Source organism: Laccaria bicolor, genomic scaffold (assembly GCF_000143565.1).
Source record: "Laccaria bicolor S238N-H82 LACBIscaffold_61 genomic scaffold, whole genome shotgun sequence".
NCBI lineage: Eukaryota > Fungi > Basidiomycota > Agaricomycetes > Agaricales > Hydnangiaceae > Laccaria > Laccaria bicolor.
In genome coordinates this window covers 247524-271756 of record NW_001889932.1, presented here as the reverse complement: position 1 = coordinate 271756, position 24233 = coordinate 247524, and the positions used below count along the sequence as shown (strand labels likewise).

General features: G+C 46.2%; 9 protein-coding genes across 9 annotated transcripts; 5 read left to right on the top strand and 4 right to left on the bottom strand.

Annotated features, from left to right (window-relative positions):
* Nucleotides 1-692: 692 nt before the first annotated feature.
* LACBIDRAFT_314536 (uncharacterized protein) lies at nt 693-1957 on the bottom strand (the record flags this gene model as incomplete). The annotated part of the gene is made up of 6 exons (XM_001889014.1): nt 693-763; nt 813-920; nt 973-1326; nt 1377-1757; nt 1807-1820; nt 1887-1957. 6 exons carry the CDS (start codon nt 1955-1957, stop codon nt 693-695), a joined length of 999 nt encoding a protein of 332 aa, XP_001889049.1.
* A 957-nt stretch (nt 1958-2914) lies between these two features.
* LACBIDRAFT_314535 (uncharacterized protein) lies at nt 2915-3551 on the bottom strand (the record flags this gene model as incomplete). The annotated part of the gene is made up of 3 exons (XM_001889013.1): nt 3303-3551; nt 3159-3203; nt 2915-3101 (listed from the first exon to the last, which is right to left on the bottom strand). The coding sequence occupies exon 3, from the start codon at nt 3080-3082 to the stop codon at nt 2915-2917; it is 168 nt and encodes a 55-aa protein (XP_001889048.1). The 5' UTR covers nt 3083-3101; nt 3159-3203; nt 3303-3551.
* Nucleotides 3552-9328: 5777 nt separating this feature from the next.
* On the top strand, nt 9329-11992 carry LACBIDRAFT_334294 (uncharacterized protein; the record flags this gene model as incomplete). Its single annotated transcript, XM_001889057.1, has 7 exons — nt 9329-9466; nt 9607-9689; nt 9748-9985; nt 10038-10113; nt 10169-11256; nt 11309-11837; nt 11892-11992. The coding sequence occupies 7 exons, from the start codon at nt 9329-9331 to the stop codon at nt 11990-11992; spliced, it is 2253 nt and encodes a 750-aa protein (XP_001889092.1).
* Nucleotides 11993-12553: 561 nt separating this feature from the next.
* On the top strand, nt 12554-14744 carry LACBIDRAFT_314531 (uncharacterized protein; the record flags this gene model as incomplete). The annotated part of the gene is made up of 10 exons (XM_001889056.1): nt 12554-12738; nt 12793-13063; nt 13118-13317; nt 13370-13480; nt 13536-13583; nt 13636-13708; nt 13762-14032; nt 14082-14275; nt 14330-14532; nt 14588-14744. 10 exons carry the CDS (start codon nt 12554-12556, stop codon nt 14742-14744), a joined length of 1713 nt encoding a protein of 570 aa, XP_001889091.1.
* A 1685-nt stretch (nt 14745-16429) lies between these two features.
* Nucleotides 16430-17185, top strand: LACBIDRAFT_314530 (uncharacterized protein; the record flags this gene model as incomplete). Its single annotated transcript, XM_001889055.1, has 5 exons — nt 16430-16436; nt 16492-16623; nt 16672-16882; nt 16934-16982; nt 17036-17185. 5 exons carry the CDS (start codon nt 16430-16432, stop codon nt 17183-17185), a joined length of 549 nt encoding a protein of 182 aa, XP_001889090.1.
* A 160-nt stretch (nt 17186-17345) lies between these two features.
* On the bottom strand, nt 17346-18251 carry LACBIDRAFT_295818 (uncharacterized protein; the record flags this gene model as incomplete). The annotated part of the gene is made up of 3 exons (XM_001889012.1): nt 17346-17648; nt 17708-17914; nt 17970-18251. 2 exons carry the CDS (start codon nt 18249-18251, stop codon nt 17717-17719), a joined length of 480 nt encoding a protein of 159 aa, XP_001889047.1. The 3' UTR covers nt 17346-17648; nt 17708-17716.
* A 439-nt stretch (nt 18252-18690) lies between these two features.
* On the top strand, nt 18691-20104 carry LACBIDRAFT_334291 (uncharacterized protein; the record flags this gene model as incomplete). The annotated part of the gene is made up of 5 exons (XM_001889054.1): nt 18691-18877; nt 19223-19323; nt 19513-19634; nt 19818-19821; nt 20087-20104. The coding sequence occupies 5 exons, from the start codon at nt 18691-18693 to the stop codon at nt 20102-20104; spliced, it is 432 nt and encodes a 143-aa protein (XP_001889089.1).
* A 1753-nt stretch (nt 20105-21857) lies between these two features.
* Nucleotides 21858-22541, top strand: LACBIDRAFT_295817 (uncharacterized protein; the record flags this gene model as incomplete). The annotated part of the gene is made up of 3 exons (XM_001889053.1): nt 21858-22064; nt 22121-22324; nt 22380-22541. The coding sequence occupies 2 exons, from the start codon at nt 21858-21860 to the stop codon at nt 22304-22306; spliced, it is 393 nt and encodes a 130-aa protein (XP_001889088.1). The 3' UTR covers nt 22307-22324; nt 22380-22541.
* Nucleotides 22542-23666: 1125 nt separating this feature from the next.
* LACBIDRAFT_314527 (uncharacterized protein) lies at nt 23667-24055 on the bottom strand (the record flags this gene model as incomplete). The annotated part of the gene is made up of 1 exon (XM_001889011.1): nt 23667-24055. Exon 1 carries the CDS (start codon nt 24009-24011, stop codon nt 23667-23669), a length of 345 nt encoding a protein of 114 aa, XP_001889046.1. The 5' UTR covers nt 24012-24055.
* Nucleotides 24056-24233: the final 178 nt, after the last annotated feature.

Genomic DNA, 24233 nt, shown 5'->3' with positions numbered 1-24233 from the left:
GATGCAAAATGTACTTTATTGGGGACTTTTCAAGTTATACCCAGTGACAATCTATTTGCTATCATGCTATACTTCAGGCATTGTTTAAAAGACATCCCAAGTCTCCATCAATCAACTCAAAAGGATGGTAGCATTTTTTCTTCTTGCAGAAAAGAAGGACCAATGCTGTAGATACTTGTTTACTTCCAGAAAAACTCTGGAAATTAGCTTCTAAAGACATTATGCAATGTTCATTTTAACATTTCTACCTACCTTTTATATTATACACACTACCAACATTAATGAGGAGTCATTTTATCTCATTCCAACAAGTATATTGAGTGAAAAGTATATAAATTGAGATCAAGTTCAAATTTACCTTTTAGGGGAGGATATAAAATTTTCTAGCCCAAAGACTTAATGAAGCTCATAACAATAGCAGGGAGATCCAGTGTTCAAAATATCTCTTCCTCAAGTTGTGAATTGCTTCCAGTAGGTTGCAGCCATTTAGAATTTCCCATTTTGTCACATCCCATTTTTGGGAGTTATCACAGTCAATGCCCTGCTGTATCCTGAGTTTTTATCTGTTCATCCCCAGACTTGGTATATACAATCTACACCTCCTTAGCTATGTTTCATGCACCAGAGTTTAATCCTTAAAATGTTTGGTTCTTGTGTTATAACACCAACTTTGTCCAAAAAATCATGTGACATTACTTTTGATCAGTGAGTGTACAAGCTTTATTTCCGGAACTATTTATTCTGACATAGCAAGGGAAATCTACTACGGAAAGATTAATAAAGAAAAAAATTCCAAAGTCAGACAGAAACACCATAGCGATGAGAACCAGATTGGAATGGCTTTATCTCGTGAAGTCCGTCTGTTTGGAAGATCTCTCCAATCACTATTGAGTGCCAGGTGGCATCCACAGTCGCGCCGGCTAAACAACATGAGAGGCTACACGGTATTCCTCAATAACAATTCCCACTTACCCCAGTTTGATATGCCTGTAAGACGCTTTGAAAAGGATGGGTTCTCCATTTTATCAGAAGCACTCTGTGCATATGTGAACACTATCGGCTGACCCTCTTTTGAGCCCGGAAAATCATCAGTGAGAAGGGCGATGGCATCGCCATCGCTCAAGGTGACCTCTCCATCCTCGTTCTCAAGCAACTGAACATGGTGACCTGAGACCCCTTCTACATGGGCAAGATGATCTTTCAAGGAAGCAACTGTTTGCGGTGGCGGGATGGTAAATATGTCAATGCGACCCAAAGAAGAGTTGCTCTCGTCAAACGACATTTTCGAGACAGCTTTGCCATCATCGTCGTAAAGTCGGTAATGCACTGATGAGCATGAGTTTTTGCGTTGTTGAGACCAAAACCACAAGGCGCACCAAAACATTGTTCAATCTTCCATACGGACAATCTATTCGAGCCTGCATTACTAGCAGATTTGAGTTTCTTCTCAGCGGCAGGGCCCTTATCAACAACGAGAACTACAGGGTCAACCTCAGATGATCCTGGCCCAGAGTTCTCTCGGAGTGCAAGACGAGCAGAATCGTCCAAAGGCTTTTTTTCTGACAGCAACAGATACTTGAAAGCGCCCTTTCCCGAGCCTTCCATGCCTTCAATCTTGCAGACGTACCTCTTCAGCGAGGCTGCTGTGTGAGGGGGTCTCACTGATTTCGACAAGATATGACTGATGAAGCGATCATTAGAGAAGATCGGGTTGTTTGATTCGAGTCGGCCTTCTTTGGTATATAACCGATAGTATACTGCATGCATTATGTGAGATAGACGATGTATATGACAAAGAGTACGCACTATTACGGTGTTCGCTTTTCGTTTGAGATACCTAATCTATCATTCAAGACCAAAAGTGCCGAGACTGACACAGAACTTACTGGTTCAGTTCCTCCCTGCCCATCCAGAAAAGCTTGGCCAGCGGTGTTCTCAACTTTACGTGCTTGGCCATCGTGAGGTCGTAGGTTGCAACAGCAGGTGGGCGCTTGACGGTGGGTGCTTTCTCCTTGTGCCTTAACCGCGGCTATCGTCGATGACACTCTTTTCACTGATAGTAGCACTCTTTTGACCACTCAATGACCACCCAACATTTGGCAGGCACGCGCACCGCCAGTCCAAGTTCTCCTATCCATAATCAGAAATATGCGATACAATGGCATTCAAGCGGCGCACCCAAGCTTGGTTTTATAAGTTGGTGAGTCTTCTTTCCGGATGCCCAATGCAAAGAGAAGGGGTGTATTTGGCTACCAAAACTCTACCAAACACACGTGACTATAAATAATTTGTAGAGGCTCTCATTTCGTTGCTCAGATTCAAACCACCACCACCACCAGCACCACCATCACCCCTGACTGATCACGCCTAGATTGTATCGCCTTCCTCTAGCGAACACTGGTAAGTACCCTTAACTTTTCTATTTATCTCGCCTTTCCGATGTTCGCCTCCTCATGCTGCTGCTCACGCCTAGTAAGCCACAACTATCTCGCTAGCTTCCAGACAAGCTAATTCTATGTTGCTCACGCCTAACGCTATGCGATTTCAGTAGTCTCTATGTAACCTTGCCACCGCAATATCATCGCTTACTTGGACATACAAGCCCTCAGTGCATCACAGCCTCTCTCTGATGTTTGCCTCTTCATGCCACCACTCACGCCTAGTAAGCCACACAAGCTAATTCTTTATGTCAGCCACTCACGCCTAACGCTATGCGATCTTGATAGTCTCTATGTAATCTCGTCGCCGCAACATCATCGCTTCCTTGGACAGCGCATTACCACCGCATTACCATCTAGGCGAGCCATCCATTTCCGTTTACAAGTCAGATATCGCCACGGTCACATCTCCTATTGCGTGGTGGCCTCAAGCCTAAGCATGGTAAAGTAGCCGCATGCCTTGCCTGGATGTGTAATCAATCCAGGTATTGGCGTGTTGGCATGGCCCCTCCTGTCAGGGGGGCCGGAGTGACACACCATCTGCCAGGACTGACGCTGGATGAAGGTTGACTTGGTTTCAACATGGTGCATAAGTGGCTTTTTCTTTCTTGTGGCAGGTTTGGCCTCGTCAACACGCGGTGCATTCAAATATGGGTGAGTCCAATATAACTATCGACTTCACTCCGTTGCCTTACCGTTTATGTCCAGCAGCGTCTATACGACGGCGATTTTCTTTCTGGGCGTGGCGTTTTTAACTGGGCGGGCTCATGCGCTTATTGTAAACTCTATTCATATTATTGTTTTGTCAACCACCTAACACGCATCCTTCGGGGCCACCAGCTCATACCTTCACAGATGCAATTAGCGGGTACCCTTTCATTCGCAGAACAACCACTCCCCATGCCACACATGTCCTAAAGCATCCTGGGTACTGGTGTTACCCGGGTGTGGAAAGTCGCTTCTTCATGGATGCGTGGGCAGGCAGATGTGTGCTTGCACACCTGGATGATTGTTGGGGGCTTCCTCGAAGGTCCCGAGCATCGTCTCACCAGACGTGGCACCGCTGACAACGGTGAAGCAGCGGTTGGTTGTTTCTGTTGTTGAACTGGGTACTCAGTGTGGGGCACTTTGACTCTGGTGAGGACACCTTCGTTTCACATGGTTTTATTTTAACACGATGCTGTTTATTAAAATGAATTATCTTCGCAGCCCAACTTCGACTTCAGCTCATGTTTCATCCAGTATATGTGCTTTGTGAGTCAACGTTGCTTTTGACCCCCCATTTTCGCTAAATTGACAGTTGCAATGTCGTGCACGTCCGTTTCTTTTATTTCTTCTTATTAGTTACTCTCTTCCCTTCCCAGTCACGAATCCCGGTCGCAGCCCTCTCGTTTTTTCTTTTTTCGTTCATCACTTGAACTTGTCTCGATCTATATATTATTGTCCACCACATTCCCCGTATGACGAAATATCTACCAGATCATATAAAGTTGGAAAAAAAAAAAATCTGTGGTGCTCTGTCTCCTTTCCCCAATTTTGCATTTCGTTTGAAGCTTTTACACTCCGCAAACATATATTTTTCTTGCACATGACACGACCATCTAGAAATCGAGGTCTACTCGGTTTTATAGCTTTTCATACAAGCCTAAAACCCGCGCCTAGGCACGGCGCTCGTTGGCGCTCAGCCATTCCTTCACTGCGGGTTACGGCTCGCCGGGAGCAAGCCCCTTGACCCCCTGGAACACATCTTCAATTCCAGTTTCAGTACACATTTTTCATCCCAACCCCCATGTACATTGTTAATTCTAATCTATATATGTTGGTGTAAATTAATGCTACATCTACATATATTATAAACTGTGCTTCACATTGGCTTCACAGTAAGAAACTTTTATAAGGCTGGTTTTGAATTCTAATATCTGTATGTGCCAAGTTCACTCCCTATTTCACTTGGCTGCTCCTACAACATGGCATGCTGGGGGTAGGCCCTCTAATCCCAGTTTTTTTCAAACACTATCTTGCAAAATTCAAATTGGTTCTAAATACCCATTCAAACTGAGCCTTGATGATTTTTTATATACCTTTTATAAATGGTACTCCTACTTCTGATTTACATCTTGTTACTCTACCATGCCCCAATGTTTCTCATATTCTTTTACTACAAACCCACTTTTATCATGCCATAAGACATTAACATGAAAACAATAAACATATTTCCCTTATTTCCTTGGCTTTCCCAATCTTTCTCATTGTGGATTCTGGAATGATTTTTTTTTTTGGATTTAGATTCTATATGCAAGTTTGGAAAAAGATTGGACTGAAAAGGAAACCATCAGAGGAGGTTGAAACAACAATGTACCTTTTGCTCAAAATTAATTATCATATCTGCAGGAACATCTTGAGTTGAAGGAATCAAAACAATCTGTATTGAAAGCAAATTTTCTTCTACAGAGACTAGGCTCCTTGCACTGGGAAATGGGTCTCCTGTGCTTTTTGGACATTGGCCATAGTGGCAATTGTATAGGAGAAATTTGCTGCAGGTACTCTGCTTTTTATGTCCTGAGCTAGGATGACTAGCTTCTCAGCATCTGTGTATCTGCCCAGATTTTTAAAGGTTAATGCTAATTTTCCATAGCTTGGATGGTGTGGGGGTGTTCCACTCCGATAATTCTTTTTCTTGCATCCAGAACTTGGATCTGCAGCTTCTCTGCCTCTGTGTATTTTCCTAGTTTATAATAAGTTGATGCTAGATTTCCCTTGGCATGGATTGTGTCTGGGTGTTCCACTCCAAGAATCCTGGTCCTTGCATTCATTACTTGGATCTCCAGCTTCTCTGCCTCTGTGTATTTTCCTGTGTTTCCATATATTGCTGCTAAATGTTTCATGGCTAGAATGGTGTCTGAATTTTCCACTCCAAAAATTCTGTTTCTTGCATCCAGAACTTGGATCTGCAGTGTCTCTGCCTCTGTGTATTTTCCCAGGCACCTAAATGTTACTGCTAGATTCCCCATGATGTGGATTGTGTCTGGGTGTTCCACTCCAAAAGTTCTGGTCCTCACATCCAGAACTTGCATCTCGAGCTTCTCTGCCTCTGCATACTTTTCCAGGCATCCACATGTTACTGCTAGACTCTCCATGGCATGGATTGTGTCTGGGTGTTCTACTCCAAGAATTCTTGTCCTTGCTTTCAGAATCTGGGTCTTAAGCTTCTCTGCCTCTCTGTATCTTCCTAATTTAGAATATGTTGATGATAGACTTCCCATGGCATGGATTGTGTCTGGGTGTTCCACTCCAAGAATTCTGTTTGCTGTGTCAAGAACTTGTATCTTCAGCTTCTCTGCCTCTGTGTACTTTCCAAGATGTCCATATGTTACTGCTAGATTTGCCATGGCTCTTATTGTATCTAGATGCTCCACTCCAAGAATTCTGATCCTGGCATCCAGAATTTTGTTCCTTGCATCCAGGATCTGGATCTCCAGCTTTTCTGCCTCTGTGTATTTTGCAAGTTTATGATATGCTGATGCTAGGTTTCCCATGGCAACAATTGTCTTTGGGTGTTCCACTCCAAAGATTCTGTTTGTTCTATCCAGAACTTGAATGTCCATCTTCTCTGCCTCTCTGTATTTTCCACATTTATAATATGTTGATGCAAGATTTCCCATAGCCTGAACTGTGTCTGGGTGTTCCACTCCAAGCATTCTGATCCTCATATCTACAACTTCAATCTGTAATTTTTCTGCTTCTCTTGAATATCCTTGTTCCTTCAGCAGTCTCCCAAAGTTTGCATAAGCATCGTCCATGTAAGTGGCAATATTCTGATTACATTCTGGTTTGAAATACTCCATATTTGCTCTTACATGTGTTACCAAACCCCTCTGAAATTCATATGGCTGGCCTGCATCCCATCTTAGTGAGCAAGCCAAAATGACATAAGCCATCAAGCAATATTCTTTCCTTTCATTCAGATTTAATCTATCCCTGCCCCAGGTATGAACCAGTGGATGCATCACATACACATTATTAGATGGGCCCCTTCTGATTAAGGCAAAAGACAGTAATATCCTAATCCCCTCTCTAAAAATGAAGTTATCCCAAGTACCATTCTCACAGAGAGGGAGTAGTCTTCGGTCTAACAGAGAACTGGCAAGAGGTATATTTGATATTGGAGTTTTACAATCTTCCAGGAGGGCAGCATAAGAAAATATCTCTTCAGTGATTCCCTCATGATGGAAAAAAGAAAATAATCCCAGAATGAGCATTCCACTATTGGCTGCATTGGCCTTGTGAGAATCCTCAGATTCAGCCCTTTGCTGAATTTCTTTATATGATAGCTCCCAAGTTCCATACACAGTTCTGTTATACTTAGAAGCTCCAGTAAATTCAGAATGAGACAATAGTGTTTTTCGGTGCTCTGAATATATTGCAAGGTAGTCTCCAATAGTGGTGGCCCCAGAAGCAATATAAGCACCAGCCTGATCAATAGCAAGAGGAAGGTAAAAGAGCTCCTTCACAATCTTAGAAGCATCAGTTTGAAATTCCATTAGAAATGGATCCAAGCAACTGGCTCTTAGAAGTAATACAATGGCATCATTTTCCTCCATCTCAGTTATTTCAAGAGAATTCTCAGGTGACGTCAGAATTCTCATGGTGGAGTTGCGACTAGTTATCAGAATGTTTCCCCCCCTTCCAGGTGGAAGATAAGCCTCCAGCTCAGCATGAGATAGAACATCAGCATTGTCAAAGACCATTATGTAGTTCTCCTTCAGTAAGCCAATCCAGTAAAGAGCAGATTCATGTGAGCCATCTAGTCCACTAGACCGGGCTGCAGGAAGCTTACAGATACCCTTGAGTCCCTGTGTGATTGTGCCAACTGAGGATGCATCTATCCAGAAAACAGTAGAAAAACTGAAGGTAATTGAATTCAAACCTTGAAGAGTGATTGAAGTGGTGTTCAAAAGATACTCACTGGTCAGACATTTCCTCGATGAACTTCAAGCAAATCTGAGTCTTTCCAATACCACCCATTCCATGTAACAGGAAGAACTTTCTCTTCTGATCTGAGTCATTTGCATCAAAAGAAAAATGCTTCTTGAGTTTGGTGATGACTTCTGTACGGCCTGTGAACCGTTTGCTGGGGTTTGGCATGAGGGGAATTACTCCATCAGATGTTGTTCTATTGCTGGTGTGGATGTTGTGGATGTACATCTGCCAGAGATCAATGCAATCAAGCTTCCTGGCAGGCATCTAGCTATTCCACTCACAGTATCAGCTGCATAGAACGTACCGCCGCTAACAGCAATGTTGTGAGAATTTGGAAAAATGTGTGCTCCACTCATTCTGAGTGGTCAATGATGAGCGCAAGAAGGAGGTATGAGAGGCAGGGAAAGAAAGGGGAGCGCTCGGATGCCAGGATAGACCCAATCACGCCACGAGGTGAGTGCGTGCATTTTCATTTACACACGAGCACGTGCCTGGGCATTTCCGCCTCCAACTTTCTCGTCCCTCAGCAGCATGCCCTCTTTGATATGTGGGCTCTACTTCCTAGCACTTTGGCGTTGTATGGCATTACAGAGTTTAAGCCAAGAGAACGTAGTCCGCTGTCAGTGCTGAACGCGCCTATTGGACTAAATTGGACTGACGGTACTAGGCGGTTCTTTCGCTTCGCACTTCCCCGACGAGTTCGTGCAGCTGTGACCAGGTCTCAAAAATCTCTCGTAAATGAAGGTGCGGAGTATACTCGCTGAACGTAGGAGCTTTTGGCTGACAATATCTTCGGCAGCCGTCGTGGTGGGTTCATCTGGTGTCCACCCATCTGGCGTCACCATCCTTCAAACCTCCTGAGTGGCTGGATTCGAATAGAATACGTTGTCTCCAAGAAGCACTCAGATTGGTCGTGCCTACATTGAGTCCTTGGTGGGATGCCAACTTGTGGTTCTTTGGTTTAGCAGTCGATAGGCCGCCGAACACTCATCTTCACATAAGTTTATCTTCAAATTCTCTTCTACAACGGCGGCAGCTAATGACTATCTACGTAGCTGGCTCTATTCTACTACTTTCTGAAATCATGGCGTGTTCCGCATCCCGCACACCCATGTCCACCCGCTTTCTTCCAAATGACAAAGAACGGCGTCACTTGAATCTCCAGAATGACTTCACATACCATTACCGTTCTGAAAGGACGTGTTTGTTGCCTTCCGATCTCGACAGCTCTTCTACCGCCTCCTGTCGGTCAAGTACGTTGTTGACCTTTAACGCTATTCCTGGTTGATGTTGATAGTTGGCAAGACCTTCTACGCTCTAACTCTGGGTGCAATGCTTCCCCGTTTCGGTGTGCGGTGGAGGCCCGAGAGCGAATGGTTATAGAATGTCCAGGCACTCGTCGTCGTTCTTTCTATGTCCACAATCGGATATTGTGGCCGAGGTTCGGATGGAAACCCTTCGATGAGAAAGAAAAAAGGGGGTGGATGTTGGGTTGCTGGGGCCGGATGTGTATCCTACTTGCTTTCCCTTTTGCTTCGTCGGTTTCGAGGAGGTTCGGAGTTTTCCTCAAGCCTCTCAACGACGCCCTCAAACCATCATCTTTTCAAGGTCTCTCCACCAGCGGAATTTATATTGTGTTTCCCTAGGCTGTCATCGCATCAGAAACCGATCTTTCCCCAAGGGACCGCGAGGCCACGATGAGTTTGTACCCGCTGCAAGAGCACTGGATCGTCAACTCTATTTTTTAGGGTTGTGCGAAGGAAGGGCGAATCTGCGCCTCTTCGAGAAGAAAGGAGCACGCGAAGGTTGATTGGGCAGGATGTAAAGGGCTCTGGGTGCCCGCTGTGGGTGTTGGGATTCAGGTGGAGGAAGAGGTGATATGTCTGTCTGGGATTTTGAGAAGGCGAGTTATGATTGAGGAGGGAAGAGCGTCTGTGGCCGCCGGAGTTGGTGGTGAGGTGGTGAATGGATGGATGAATAGAGCGACAGAACGACAAGGCGAACTCAGCAATACATTTCGAGCGATGGCGGCGACGCCGGAGTTGGTGGTGAAGTGGTGAATGGACGGATGAAAAGAGCTGGAGAACGACCAGGCGAACTCTGTGCCATCGGGGAATAATATCCATATATTTAAAATTAATTTCGAATTATTTCACTAAAAACTAACCTGCTCAAACCCTGCGCGCAGCGCTGGCGCCTTTCGACGCCCTTCTACCTCATTGTACAAATTCTCAAAGCTATGGAAAGTATATTGAGCATTATGATGACGAGGTACGTCAAAACCGCCATGGTCTTTGTCTTCTAAAATGTTTAAAGCTCTTCTTCGCAGCCGCGTCGGCGACAAGATTGTGAAAGCTGGGAAATGGGACGAAGCTAAAGCGTTATACTGGAACGACGCCAAACAGTTGGTTGGTGACCAATTCCAGATTCCAGGAATTTCAGGTTCGAGCGGTGGTGGGCTCAGGAGTGCTCAATATACGAATGTGGGCCACTTCGAAAGGGCTAATCTGATGGGATGCTGCAATGGTATGGCCAAGTGCTATATACACGAGAAGGATATCGAAAGTGTACGTGGCTCGCATGGTTCAAGACTCGTCGACGTGCTTACGACGTGTACAGGCCCTCGCTTGGCTGGATGAGGTGAATGTACTTTACTTGAACGGATATTATTCCGCAGAGCAAGGTCCGTTGTATGGTGAGTTTTCGATGAACTTAACGGAGGAAGAGGATATCTGAATCGCTATGTGAAGATTGGTTCGACCACAACATCGACCTGCCAGAAATCACGTTCCAGCGCGTCACGGCGCTCACCACAGGCGCCGCCCTCCTTCACGACCTCGGAAATACCGCAACAGCTGCCCAGAGACGGTGGAACGCATGTGACACCATCAAAGGCATGCCAAAACCCCACTTCACACCCGAAGTGAATGCCATGAACGATATGAACAAAGTCGTAGACGCCATTTCGCTGCGCCATCCAGACCCCCAGCTCTGCGCGAAACTCAAGGTCACGGCGCCTTCCTTGCAGATCCGTGGGTCCTGGAAGAAGCTGCAGGTCAAGGCCCCCCCAGGGAGAATCATGTGTCGCTTGAGATTCGCGAGCTTCATCTGGAATAGCAGGTTGTACGTTGCTGGTGGCGCCAAGGAGTCTCATGGGCCATTCTATCGGGATTTCTGGTGCCTTGACCTCATCAAGTTGGACGAGTGGCGTCAGTTACCCAACTACCCCATCCCCATGTCCAAGACGGGCTTGTTCGTTGGCTGGAATATGGTGGTGCACGAGGAACAGAAGCGTGCCTACCTTTTTACTGGCCGGCCCAGGTTGGACTATTTCAACCTCGTCACCGAAACGTGGGGGAGTATCACTACGACATACAAATCTACGGCAACCGATATCTCAGCTGGGGTTCAGGATAACTGGCCCTATCGGGGACAAGACACCTGCCATGCGACCACCCAGCTGATTAATGGGAAGATGTATGTCTTCGGGGGTAGCCATGGAGGGACTAAGGTTGGGTGCAACCTGTTCATGGAGCTTGATCTTGCTACGAAGGAGTGGCGTCGGCTCTCAGGCTATGTTATGCCTCCAGCGAAGGGCGACTACTCTTGTCCTGGACCTCGCGTTTCTCCGTCCAGCTGGGTGGAAAAGGGCCGCTTCTGGCTTCTCATGGGCCAATGCGATCGCGAAGGTGCTCGGCTTACGGGGGAGCTTCACGGGGCCCATATCGGATTTCCTTATAGCGACATGTGGAGCTGGGACATTGAGGGTGAGAAGTGGAGGAGGGAACGGGTTGCGGGGAATCCGCCATCTTCGAGGGCCGAAATGGCTTGCACCTATGTTCGTCTTGGTCAATTTGTACTTCTTCTCACTGCTGATATCATTTTTTTAGAACCCGAATCTCAAGAAGGTGATCACATTCGGCGGGTACTGTGCTAATATACCCACCGTCTACCCTGTGCAGAAGCGCAGGTTTGACTACTCCTACTACGCCGACACCTTCATCCACGAGACACCAGATTCTTTAAGCATGTCACTCATCAAACCCCCGTCATCTTCTTCTTCTACCTCCGCTGGTATTTCCGACAGACCCATACCTCCATCAGAGATACCCCAGCCCAAGTGGCGACAAGTTCTTACTCGCGGGTTCCCCACCTACCGCTGCCAAGCACAACTCCACACCGACACTGCCACTGGAAAAACGTACCTCTTTGGTGGGTTCACCAACACCGACTACGTTCCTAGTCGCGGAAGTAGCCTCAACACGCGGAGCTTCGGTGATGTGTGGCAGCTCCGCCTTGACGTTCCAGGGGGTGACTTTGAGGGAGTCGACCTGGATGAAGAGGCACGGACTGCGAAGGCTGGTCCTTGGCAGCGATGCTTTACATGCGGTGATGCTGGCATGTGGAAGACGTGCTCTGGTGAGTCGTTGAGAGACAGGTTTTGCCATTTCGCTGACGACGTCGAATGTCTAGGTACTTGTAATGGCCGAGCCTTCTTCTGCGGTCCTGAATGTCATAAGGAGGGCTGGAAGGAACATAAAGGCACGCACAAGTGTAAAAAGAACATGAAGTGAGGCGGCCATCGCTATCGTTCTTCCACGTCCCAGTCATCAAGCTCATCGCCTCTCCGATTGCCGAGGGCTGCTATCCAGGATAATCAGGACAATGATCTTGCTATTTTCATGTACGATTCACGTCTCAGGCTCTTGACGCGTAAACTGCACGTTGTTACACCGGGTTATCAGATAAGTACGGCCGCCAGCGGGAAGCCTCATCATGTTGGTTTTTCCCATCTTGAAGCATGACGTGATCGGACGCCGCGGAATTAACAACGTTTGTTGCGTCCTTCAAATCCAGAATTTCAAAGCTTCAGCATTCAATGTCTGGCATGACCACTCACAGTTGTGGAATCTCTTCTACAAACGTCAAGTGTAAGTAGGTTGTGCGACTTGTGTCGTTGACAAACTCAACCCTTACATGTATTGACTCAGGCACATCGCAATCCATCCCTTGATGAGTTATCCCATCCGTCGCGGAGGTTTATCCGACAAGGGAATGTAGGTGCTACCACAATCATCATCAGTCTTTGTTTTATTTAACGGCCTTTCCCCCACATTGACCTTCCCACCTTCGTGATGTCCTCCCCCACAGATGTGCTCTCTCAACCTATCGGTATCATTGGCGCTGGGGCAGCCGGACTCATCACTGCGCATGTCCTACTACAAGACGGCTTTACGGACGTAACACTTGTTTCCCGGGACAAATCCGTTGGTGGTACCTGGGCGCAACATCGGGTTTATCCTGGATTGCATATCAACAAGTTGGTTAATCGACTTCATATCGACTGTTCAAATTACTGAAGAACGGATTCCAGCGTGCATGGTCAATACCGCTTCTCCGCGCTGGATATGCCCCCTCCGGAAAGGTATGAGCAAACTGGCGCCCGGTTGACTGGGACCGATGTATCCAAATACATGGAAACATTCACGGAGAAGTTTTTGAAGAATAAAGCCAAGTTTCGTATGGAGATGGAAGTGCTGAATATCCGACGCAATGAGAAGGGCATCTGGCTGGTTAAAACGGAGAACCTCAGATCCGGCTCGGAGGAGATTTTGACATTTTCGCGGATCATTCTCTCTACTGGGGTGTGTGTCCAACCCGTTGATATTTATCGCTGCGACATATATAGGCGGATGTAGGGCTGCAGCAACCCCAGCATTCCCGCTAACCTTTCTCCGGATGCAGCTAAGAAGGCGGGATTTGGGGGAATTGTCATTCATTCGTCACAATTTGCTCCCTGCTTGGATGAAATCCTGGCCTCTGTCAAGCCGAAAGCGACGAGCAATGGCGACCCATTAGATGCTGTCATTGTTGTTGGTGGTGGAAAATCAGCGCGCGAGCAAGTCTCCCCTTCGTCTCGGCTAGCAAATGCTAACCTCACCTTTCACCAGCATGTGCGCGAAGTTGGCCAATGAAGGACGCAAGGTCACGAATGTCTTTGAAGTCGCAGATGCCTTTTTTGCCGGTCCAGCTCCCCTACCAGCTTTCATTCGTAAGAGCAGGTAAGGATGTGTTGCGCCTTCGTCTCCAGTTGCATCATGTTCGGCTTTTTTGCAGATTCATGGCCATTTTTTCGCCCCACATTGAGCTCAGGAGTCACCTGGAGTGAATTAGATTATTTTTTTTACTTCGCATGGCATTGTTAACATTCACACAGGCGATTTCTCCACAAGACTTGGATTGGGGGCCTCATTACGCGGTTTCTGTGGAGGACACTACTTAAACAAGCGGTACTTCTCATAGTACAGTCGCAAGATGCAGATTCTAACTAACCGTTGGCCAGTTTGCCGCATACAAAATTCCAAACGAATCCCCTCTCCGGCGTACACACTCAAATTTTTGGGGTCTTCGTCTCAGCGATGAAGGACTGGTACGGCCGGACAGCTTCCATGGGCTGGTAACCGCAGGGCATATTGACCTCGCTGCTCCTACCAGAGCCATTGGGTATGCAAAAGACGGGAAATCTCTGCTCTTGAGTGACGGACGGACGCTTCCGGCGAAAGTTGTGATTTTAGCCACAGGGTACCAATCTTCCTGGTCGCCTATCTTCGAAAGTAAGAGTCCTTCACCATCCCTTCTATGCCATTGTTGACGCCGTTTTAGAGGACATGGCTGAAGAGCTTGGCATCGCCAGACACACCCCCACTTGTGATTTTGAAAACGAATGGAAATATGCTTCATTGGCAAACCCACCCCCTCAACCCTCTGAACAAAGCAAATGGGCTACCTCAATACACCGAGGCATTGTTCCCGCGAAGAATATTGACAGGCGTGACTTTGCAATTGCAGGCGCACTGGTGAGCACAGTCTCCTCCGCGAAAGCTCTGATGTTAACTGAGTATCGGTTTCAGTTCTCTGCTGATTTTGCTCATGTCAGCGAAGTAGCTGCTCACTGGACAGCATCGTATTTTCGCAACGATCTCATGCGCCTTCCTTCATCTCCTGAAAAGGCCATGTCTGAAGGGGAGCGAAAGTCCGCTTGGATGAAGACCCGATTCCCTCAGATGCTCTCTTGGTTGAATGACAGCCACAGTGGTAGTCTGGATTTCATGACGTGGGTTGCACTATCATTTTGCTCTTACATCCACTGAAAACAAGCTAATTTGCAGTTGGCCCCAAGCCGTTGACGAGCTATTGGAAGATATGTTTCTCCCAAGCTTGCGCAGTGGTGGTAATTGGTTGACCTGGCCTTTCAAAGTTGTTGACGTAAAAGAAATCGCAACCTTGAGTGAGGAGCGTCGCTCATTAAGGGGAACGTCTCCCTAATGAAGCTTCATGTACAAGTATAATTATGCATGCCACCGGGATGACTTCGAGTTATCACCTTCGATTGTTCAAATTTGACACTTCAAAAGGTAGAAGAAGAGATAAAACACCTCAGTAGGAATGAAGGTGATGTTTGGCTCGTTGAATTGATAGTACGTACTATGACAAGGACCGAGGAGTTTCAGGCACCTCTTCACGGTCTTCCTCAAGTGGAGTCTCATCGATCTAGGAAGTGGGTACCTTGTGACATTTTGCACCCATTATATGCGAAACGGGCGACCGAAGGAATGCAGGTAGGATGGACATGGCTGACTGTGAAAGTGAAGTTGTAAATTGGAAGAAGGAATCTCAACGGTCATAAACTTCTTCCGAAGTAAAGACGATGGTCCCGGCGTCTTGGAGCGTCTCGGATTGGGTTTAACAGGTGGCCAATGGCGTCAGGAAAAGTGCGTTGCCGAAATATGCACGTCACTCAAATGTCAAATGCTCTTCCAGATCTTATCTGTGAGCCTTATTCGGTTCGGGCGTGTCGCTGAGCCTGGAGGAGTAATTCCATGTGTCTCCGTAAACAGCTCCTGCTGTGCAGAACTGGTCGCTGTAAATAACTGGCCTGAGGCTGCTTACCATCTCAGTCCCCTCTTTATACTCTTTATACAGGTGGGATGCCCCTCCGTCTCAATCGGAATGTATCAGCTGTCAGCGCTAACACTTCGGGGCGCTATTGCTGCTTGCGTGGAAATCTATCTTTATCTCCAGCAGCTTTATCTTAAAGAGGGCGATCTAAGCTACGGCGGACCTGCTAAGTTCCCCCCACCTTTCCATCGATATGAGTGGACCCGAGTCCGTCAACCATTTTGCTTATGGCACGCAGTGTGCGATATTTGTCAAGTGTAGGCCGTCTTACATCTTCCCCATACTCGGAGTGCTGAGAGCTTTCCCCAAGTTGCAGTTGCAGTTGTGTCTCTTTACGAGCACTGTGAGATCCTCTGAATTTTCTCTTTAAGTTGGCTTTAGCTAATTGTCGATCATGTTAGCTACCACACTTGACCTAGAAGTTAGTACCCTGATCTATTCACCTACTTGGCAACTATTTAGGCGGTCTATCCACCCATGCTAGGTCGAACTCATCTGGGTACCGTCAATATCCAAGCATAGAAATCGTTTTTGCTCATTTGAGTATAATTGCAGAAAAAAAGATGGTCTATCGTGAAGGTTCTCTTTATTCTTGTACGTCTTCCCAATATATGCTGGCTACTGGATAACCAAATCTGCAGAATCGGTACCTCGGGGAGGCCCTTTTTATGTACGTAGAACACCAGCTGACATTGACTTTTACTGACAGGTTTTTGCAGATACCTAGCGAGCGGTACGTATCGCGTTGGTGAATGTGAATCACTAGGCCAACTATAATTAACTCAGCTCTAATTTTCCAGCCCTCAACTGGGCTTCATCAGGTTGGTTCATATTCATTCCTTAACCGTTTTGAGCTTTAATCATTAAAAATCAGACGTAACTTTTCCTTTGCAAGCTTGGTGCGAGCCACTCAACTTTTACTCAATAAATTTCATTTGCTAGGTGTAAGTGAATACAATAATTTCGTTCATTTTTGTGGGGAACCTTCATGATCTCTAGGTAAAGTCGTGGCGAACGTAGAGGGATGGGGAAGTACTCTATTGATTTGGTCGATGCAAGGTTGGTGTACACATGCTGTTCGATCATTATCAACTTTGCTCTGACACCTCATTAGCCATCATGCAGTTCCGGATCGCCTGCATGTATAGTCATCGCCGGAAAATCATATTTTTGATGGTCATCGCATTCACCATCGAGGTGATCTCAATGACAGCCATCAATTTAGCATATCTCGGCGTTGTTGTTGGTGAGGTTATTCTTCAATCTCTGAACTCCCGATATTTATACTTTGCAGAAATTTCCGACAGCCAATTCCTTTGCATGGGACAGCATTTTCCAAACTTGTATCCCGTCTACTTCTGGATAGTTATGTTCTCCTTTGAGCTGATAATTTTTCTCCTGGGACTCCAAGCTGGCCTGATTTACTTCAAGGAATCACGGTCATTCTCACTGAGGAGACCACTGCGGTCTATTTTGATTTGTGATAGTATTGTATTTCCTCTCATGTAAGGAATCCGTTGCTTAATCTTGGCATGTGCTGAACGGTTTTTATACAGTGCTTTCGCCATAGGGGGGTTAAACATATTCACTTGGACAAGACTTCCGGTACGTTCTACAACCTTGGATTCCTCTACTACCAGCGAGCTGATCTTCTTCAGTATTACTATATCACGATAACAGTCACGTTGGCTCAGTTATCATCAAGAATCTTAGGTTGTCGCCTACTTCTCAATCTCCGAGAAGCGTATTATCTTCCGTTTGAGACGGAGTGTGCTCATTCATATAGCCAAAATTTGCAATTTGCATAGAGGGGTGGGGAAAAACGATTGTGCTCATAGATAGTAATGAAGGACATATCGGGCGTTGCAGGTAGTTCAGTAGATATCCCCGAGAAAGCTTCGGGAACGAACAACCTAATTGATCCATAAATCATTAACTCATAAAAGATAATTTTGATCGACCTAATTTCGAGTAAATCAAAGCGCCGAAGAACCTCGCACCAAATTTCGGCTATCTATGGTCGCTGTCCCCGGGTCAATATATACAGCAGGTAGAATCGTGACGTCTTATCTAATAGTACTCGAGAGAGACGGATCTCTGGCAACAATTCTTCCAAGCATCATGGTGATAAACAAAGGTCTTCCGTGCGGAGATAGAATCGAATACGCGGTAAAGAAAGGTAAATGAATGAATAAGAGACACCGGGGCAGAAAAAAAAAAAGACCAGGCAGGAGTAAGCGAGTAAATGGGAAACGCCAAGTCAATGAACATCTGTTCCGCCCTTCATCAGCTCAATTGAAGCACCTGAATGGTATAGACTGAAAGCTTACGTTCAAACATCATGCATGCTTTCTTTCCCCAAGCGCTTGCCTTAGCTTCATCCCATCACACGAGGCGCAGACGGCTGACGGGTGTCGCGGCGAATGTGGAATAGGAATGCGGCTGCGACGACGGTCCGGCTTGTTCAAATAGCGATATCCAACGGCGGCGGCGGGGCATTTGTCATTGTGGTGGTCCAGCGTCAGGGCACCCGAATCCTGCATTTAAAAAGAGGTAAGTTATTGTCGAACGTGTGTCCTGTAGGTAACCGACCTTGTCATATAAGCAATACGCCTCCTTCTCATCGTCGACTGGACTTTTGTACACGCATCGCATCGATTTGGTGTCCTCGGACTGGAAGTCCAGACTGTAGCCTTCTTTGTCGACATGAGGGCAGGAGCGGGTAGACGGACCCTTCATCATCTGATGGGCTTGCGGTATGGGTTGTGGTCTCCTAGTTCGATCGGCGTGGGCGAGGTCGGTGTTGGCGGAGACGAGTGCTGTGAGTCGGAGGGTAGATGCAATGAGAACGAGCGTGAGGATGGAGAAAGCCATCGGTCGAAAGGCTGGTCGCGAAGAAAGAGAGGTTAGAGCGTGCGCGTGAAGGACGAATCAAGGTTGGTCGTGAAGAAAGAGAGGTTAGAGCGTGGAGGACAGATCATTCAACTTAGGTCGAAAAAATCACTTTTATATGGGAGTGTGGCTGACGCTGAACGAACAAGTTTGGAGTCAGGCTGAGACGAAATGCTTAGTGCTTTTCGAAGCTCGACAGTTTTCTAAGCCATAAAGTCAGCCATTCACGTCACTCGAGACTGGTAAAATACGTACTGCGGCATATACTGTACCCCCTCAGTAACCACCTACTCGCTATGTCCACAATCTCATAAAGCCTCCAGCCTGAGTGCGCTGGAGTCTGGAACTACATATGACGCCGGGAGAGTCGAAATCGCCTAGTCATAACCGTCAATCGCGTTGGGTATTAGCATGGGCGGCGATGTCGGCATTGAGGAATGTTTGGCATCTTGATGTAAACCAAACATCTGGCCTGCCCGCCATCCGTATGACGCCGAACTCCACCACGCGCAAGCTACTGTATGCGCCAAATGGTACACCCTCCCGCCCACACACGCGAAGAGGAGGCTCTCTGTTTTCCAATATTTCGGAATTCTTGTTCACTTTTCGTAAGTAGCCTAAAAAAACAGATATGTATTGGATATAGATTTGACATCTCGACTCTGAGTTCGGCTGCCTCACTTCCACTTGATAGTCATGGCCAAGTAATCCATTTTCTTTCTGAGTTTTTACCAAAAATTTCGTCCACGTTGTCACAGGGATTAGTAATTACTTCCCCGTCACGGAAATTGGAATGCCCTGGTAAAATGAAAAAAATGAGGGCGGAGAGTAAAAGAAGGAGATACGCGGGCATGGGCGCCTGGCCAGGCATGTTCTCCATGATCAAGCGCGAGTTTCCCCACAGTGGGTGATGCATTGATGATTCATTACTTCCTATGGTGCACGTCACCTAGCCACCGCTACTTTGGACAGCGGCCAAATTGCCTCGGCAACGCACCACCAACAGGCGCCAAAGGGTCTGGCCGAGCGCCCAGGAGCGCGCCCAACGGGCAATGTTAGAACACCCATTTTTGTAGTAACTACATAGTGTAATTGAACCGAAATTTTGCTCGCTCTACACGAATAATCCTCACAGCTTGATGGGCCACCGAAATCAACAAGCAAATGAAAGGGCTGCACGCGCCCGCGCTGGAAAAGCGAAAAACGTGGCCCAGTCAGCTTCTCATAATGGATCAAAAACCAGAAAATAGCCGGAAATATCGGCGGCATGGCTGGTGACAGTGATGATACAGCCAACATTGCACCCACGGCACTGGAGGAGTGTGACTGGGATGGGAGCGTGAACGGCGTTGGGAACATCGCATGGTTCGTTGGATGCATGCATACCGCTCGGGTTTGGGGGCAAAAGAAGCTCAGGCCCACGTCAAAGACTTTAGTTCACGAAAATATGCTTCGCACAGGCTCATTCCCGAGTGTCTGGCACCAATCTGGCACCCAATTCGAATTTTTATTAGATAGATAAGATAAGATATACCATTTGGGACAAAGTTACGTAAGCTGGCCAAATCGGGTTCATGAACTTTTATAACTCCCTCAATTTTGAATATTTTGCCAAACGGTCTAACAGTTTTTTTCTTTCAACCAAATGCATCACTTTTGTAAAAAGAATAAGGAAAGGAGTGAGATCTGTGCTGTCAATAACCTTTGTACAAAAGTAGCGGTGTTTAGGTGACGTGGACCATAGTGCAGTTGTTCCTTGTTTGGGCCATGATTTCCATCAAACCAGGCTATTGTGTGGTGTCTGGAACCTCCAATAGCCCGATTTGGGCTACTAATTCTGAAAGTGGTAATTGTTCGCACAGCCTTCTTCCACTTTAGAATTTAGTACAAATCTGGCTATTGCTGACAGATTTGGCTATTTGTTCACACGGCTTATATCTCTACTCAAAAATTCATTCTCCTCATTGCCACATCCAAATGTCTTCACTTAAAGTGAAAAACTGAACCAAAAAATAGGACATTACAATGACAGTCATAATAAACAAAAAAATTGTTATGAATCCCCATCAAAAGGTGCTCAAATTAAGAAAATGATATCAGTCACCCTTTTGAAATCTGTAATGCCACTTGGTTGCCAAAAAATCAAAAACCTGACTATTTCAAAGATGATTCCTTCTCTATGCTTCAAAATCTTATAATAAACAACTTCTATAGCAGCCATGAGCAGTCTGAAATTTATTCTACAAAAATGGGCATAATTGTAAGAAAAAAAAGACTGGCAATGTGATTGTGAGAGGAATCCATTGGAAAAGGGTTAATGTCAATGTATACAAGTTTCAGAAGCTCTTGAGTCATTGCTGTGTTTCTGCAATAACAAGATGCAGAATTAGCATCAAAAGAGCAGAAAGGCAAATAGTAAAGCAGCATCTGTAGCTGCAATTAGATGTCCATCCTTCAATAGCTAATATATCCATGGCTACATTTGTGCTACATAATATGGGCTAAAATTTTGTATCTCAGTAGTTGCATGGAATTTCTTTTACCACATGCAAAAGCAGGTATGCAAGTTTCAAATAAATGTACCTTAAATGCACCAGACACTCTGGCACATGAAAGGAAAATTAACAATCAATTTATACAGTGGAGGAGGATGTCAAATGCCAATATATTCATGAAAGAAAGGAAAGACAGATGATAATTTTCACAAATGTCTTTCTAGAATGGCTGATTGTGCTTGAACAGGTACTCCTCTCTACCCATCAATCAACAAAATGTAAATAAAGATAACCAACACCTTGCATGAATATTTTAAGAAGAGGGAGAGCTGATTGGATTAGCTATCAGGAAGAGGAAGGGCAAAAAAATACCTCACAGAGGAATTGAACTCAGCACATCAGGCAAAATGAAAGAAATAAGGGTAAATTCCACTAGACTAAATGGCTGTATAGAACAGAGAGTAGTGGTCCACCATGGATTGAATTTTTGAATTTTTGATTCTTTTTAAATTTGGTTCCAGACATGGCATGATAGCCTCAAACCACGCGTTCGCTGTCCGGGGTTTTCCGTTCACCCACTGTTGTAACTTGCCTCTAGAGAGATCTTGGGGTCTTCCTTCCGACATACGAAGTTAGGAACTGGTTCGAAAATTGTACCACCTCGGAGCTGTTCAGGGGCAAGTGTGTTGCACTGTATATGTGTACAGGCCATTTAATTTGCCCCACAAAAATCCATGGTTTTGGGAGTCGGGGATCTGTGGCGAGCGCTCGCAGGACTCGCATTGTTTGGGGTTGACCACATGCCTCTAGATGCCTCCATGACATTCAGGGTTGCTTAATTGGAAGAGTCGGAATGGAAATCAATTTGAATTGGTTTCAGTGTGTCATGATTCTGACATTTGCTTCAATCTTTTTTTTTTCGGCCCAGCCTCTCGCTGTGAAGGGTCGAAAGGGGTCTGTTCAATGATCTAGAATGTTTGGGACCTGAGGCGGGGCCTATATAAACGAGCCCAGTGCTCATCCATCTATTCAGTGACTGCATTCCTACGACGACTCCCCAGTCGACCTTTCATTTTTCCTACCTTTGCCAATCATGCGCTCCTTCCTCGTGATCTTCACGGTCCTTATTAGCGCTATGCTCACATCTGCGCTGGTTGCTCGTACTGGACCGTCCAACGTTCCTTGCCATTACTCATGCCCACTCAAGGACACCGCTAACCACAATCTTAACGCGGATAGCGAATCCGACAACCCCATCAACTGCCACTACAAAGGAGGAGGCCTCTGCAAGTACAGCAAGGTTTGTGGTATACTCCTTTGAATTATACATGTCATCGCTTACGCAAATTCAATAAGACCACGGGTGCGGTGACCTTCGATCAGGACGATGGACACTGCCCTTCAAAGGCCATCTGCTCGAACGTTCGTCGCGCTGCTCTTCCTCGGTCTCCCCGTCGGAACGTTGCTCGCCAAGTTGACGCTGGCGAGTTGAAGCTTAGGGATCAACTTGGGTCCGCCAAGCGCGGTAAGAGGTCGGATTAGACGCCGTTGAGTGTCATGGTGAGCATCGTCATCTTTGAATTTTCAGCTGGCATTTACATTCATGCATACCTAGATGTCGGCTTCACGTCCGGGAATGGTTTACATGGATCCTCTTTCGCTCTTTACCTACTCTTACGCTCCTACTTCTCCGACGATGCATATTTTCATTCAATCACTAATCGGACCTTTCAAACTGACAGTTAGAATTCAACGTACTTTTTAGCACTTTGGGAAACGTTCATAATTAGCGACTTTGTTGCTCATAGAGTTATCCGTACCTAGAACGTTGGTGCGGGTCTATACTCACTTGTCATCCACTTGTTTGAAATTTTTTTTTGCCAAGTATAAATTTTTCGTGGTCATCGTTTGTAAGTCCACCGTCTGTGCTTCACTGCTAAATAAACCTTGAATGAGATACTTGAGATGGACACTCCTCACATTGGTTCATCCCCATCCGTGCGCTTGGTAAATAGTCAAAAGCACTCCAAGAATTTATTCAACTACCGACAGAACGGTGTTAAGTACCTGCCTCTCCGGCACTTTTGCCAAGTGGTAGGGAATTTGTCATTCTCGGCGGCGGCCTGCAGACTCCTGCAGGATCGTTGAATAAATAGATGTGCTGCAAACAGTTGAACTTTGTACCAATTTAAAGCATCTCGCACCACTTTCCTTCGGTAAAACTTTCCAACTTAAGGCTATGGTCCATTTCATCAATGAATGTGTCGGGACCCCCAATCAGCCATGTTGAAATGATTTTGAGCTCATAGGACGTCCAGCAAAAACACTCCCCAAAATATAACTCTCCTGATCCATCACCTGAATATTTTTACAAAAAAAAAGCTCGCCCGCAAAACTAGAAACAGTAATTTTCTGGTGACAATAGATTGTGAGGGAGACGTAAAGTGGAAAGTGGAAGAGTCATTTTGTCAATAAAATCACTGACTTTCGATTTTTTCTGTGACGAGGGAATGAGTGCTCAATGGCGAGCATGCCGAATGGAAGGCGCCATTGGTAAGTACGAGTGCACACCAGTGACCAAATCAACGCCAAGTGGAGCCAGATGTAAATTAGGGTGGGGAAGTGTAGTGTTGCCGCAAAGCAAAGTTCAAAGTGCTTTAAAGTCGGCTATTTCCGACTTTAACGGACTTGACATAAACCTAAAGTTGCTTTAAAGTGATTTCCGCTTTCGGTTGACGGTCCACAGCCTTCTTGTCACGACGGAGGCTCGCTGCTCCCTCAGCAGATAAGCACAAACTATGTACTTATAGTAGAACATAATAATATTAAGTGGATGCAAATTCTGGCTAAGTAAAACAGGAATCAGTAAGCTGGTCAAGGTCAGAAATTCTCTGGTCAGAGCTCATCCCCTCGAGCATAACGGAGATCTACATAGGTCCCCTTCTGAGGATACCCAATTATCAAGCCTGCTCTCGCACTTGTTTTCACCTTCTTCAGAAAGATCGGGCCATTGGACTACTTTTCGCGAAGACAACCTTTTTGTCCGCTTCACGATGTTAGAACTGCCAGTGGTGAGGGGAGCGGCGCCATTGTTGGGACCTTGCGCGATCGATTCCGCTGAGAGGTTTTGTACAAGCTGATTTACACGCCTCAGCCCCGAGGTTTGCGCTTGCACGTCGCATGAAGCAGATGAGGGAGAAACGTAAACGCTCGTGCGCGCGACGGACGTTGGTGAGTTCGCGCACATCGTGCAGGCTGACAACCGGCCAAGATTTGACAATGCCGGCGTGAGGCGGCGTTGCCCAACAACACAGCCTTGCCTTAAAGTACCTTAAAGCGCCCAATATGGGCATAAAGTCCTTTAAAGGCACTTTAAAGTTTAGTCTTTACTTTGCGGCAACATTAGGGAAGTGACAGCGTGCGACTTGCGTGTGAGCGGCGTGCACTGGCAGGGTCGTATAGATTTACA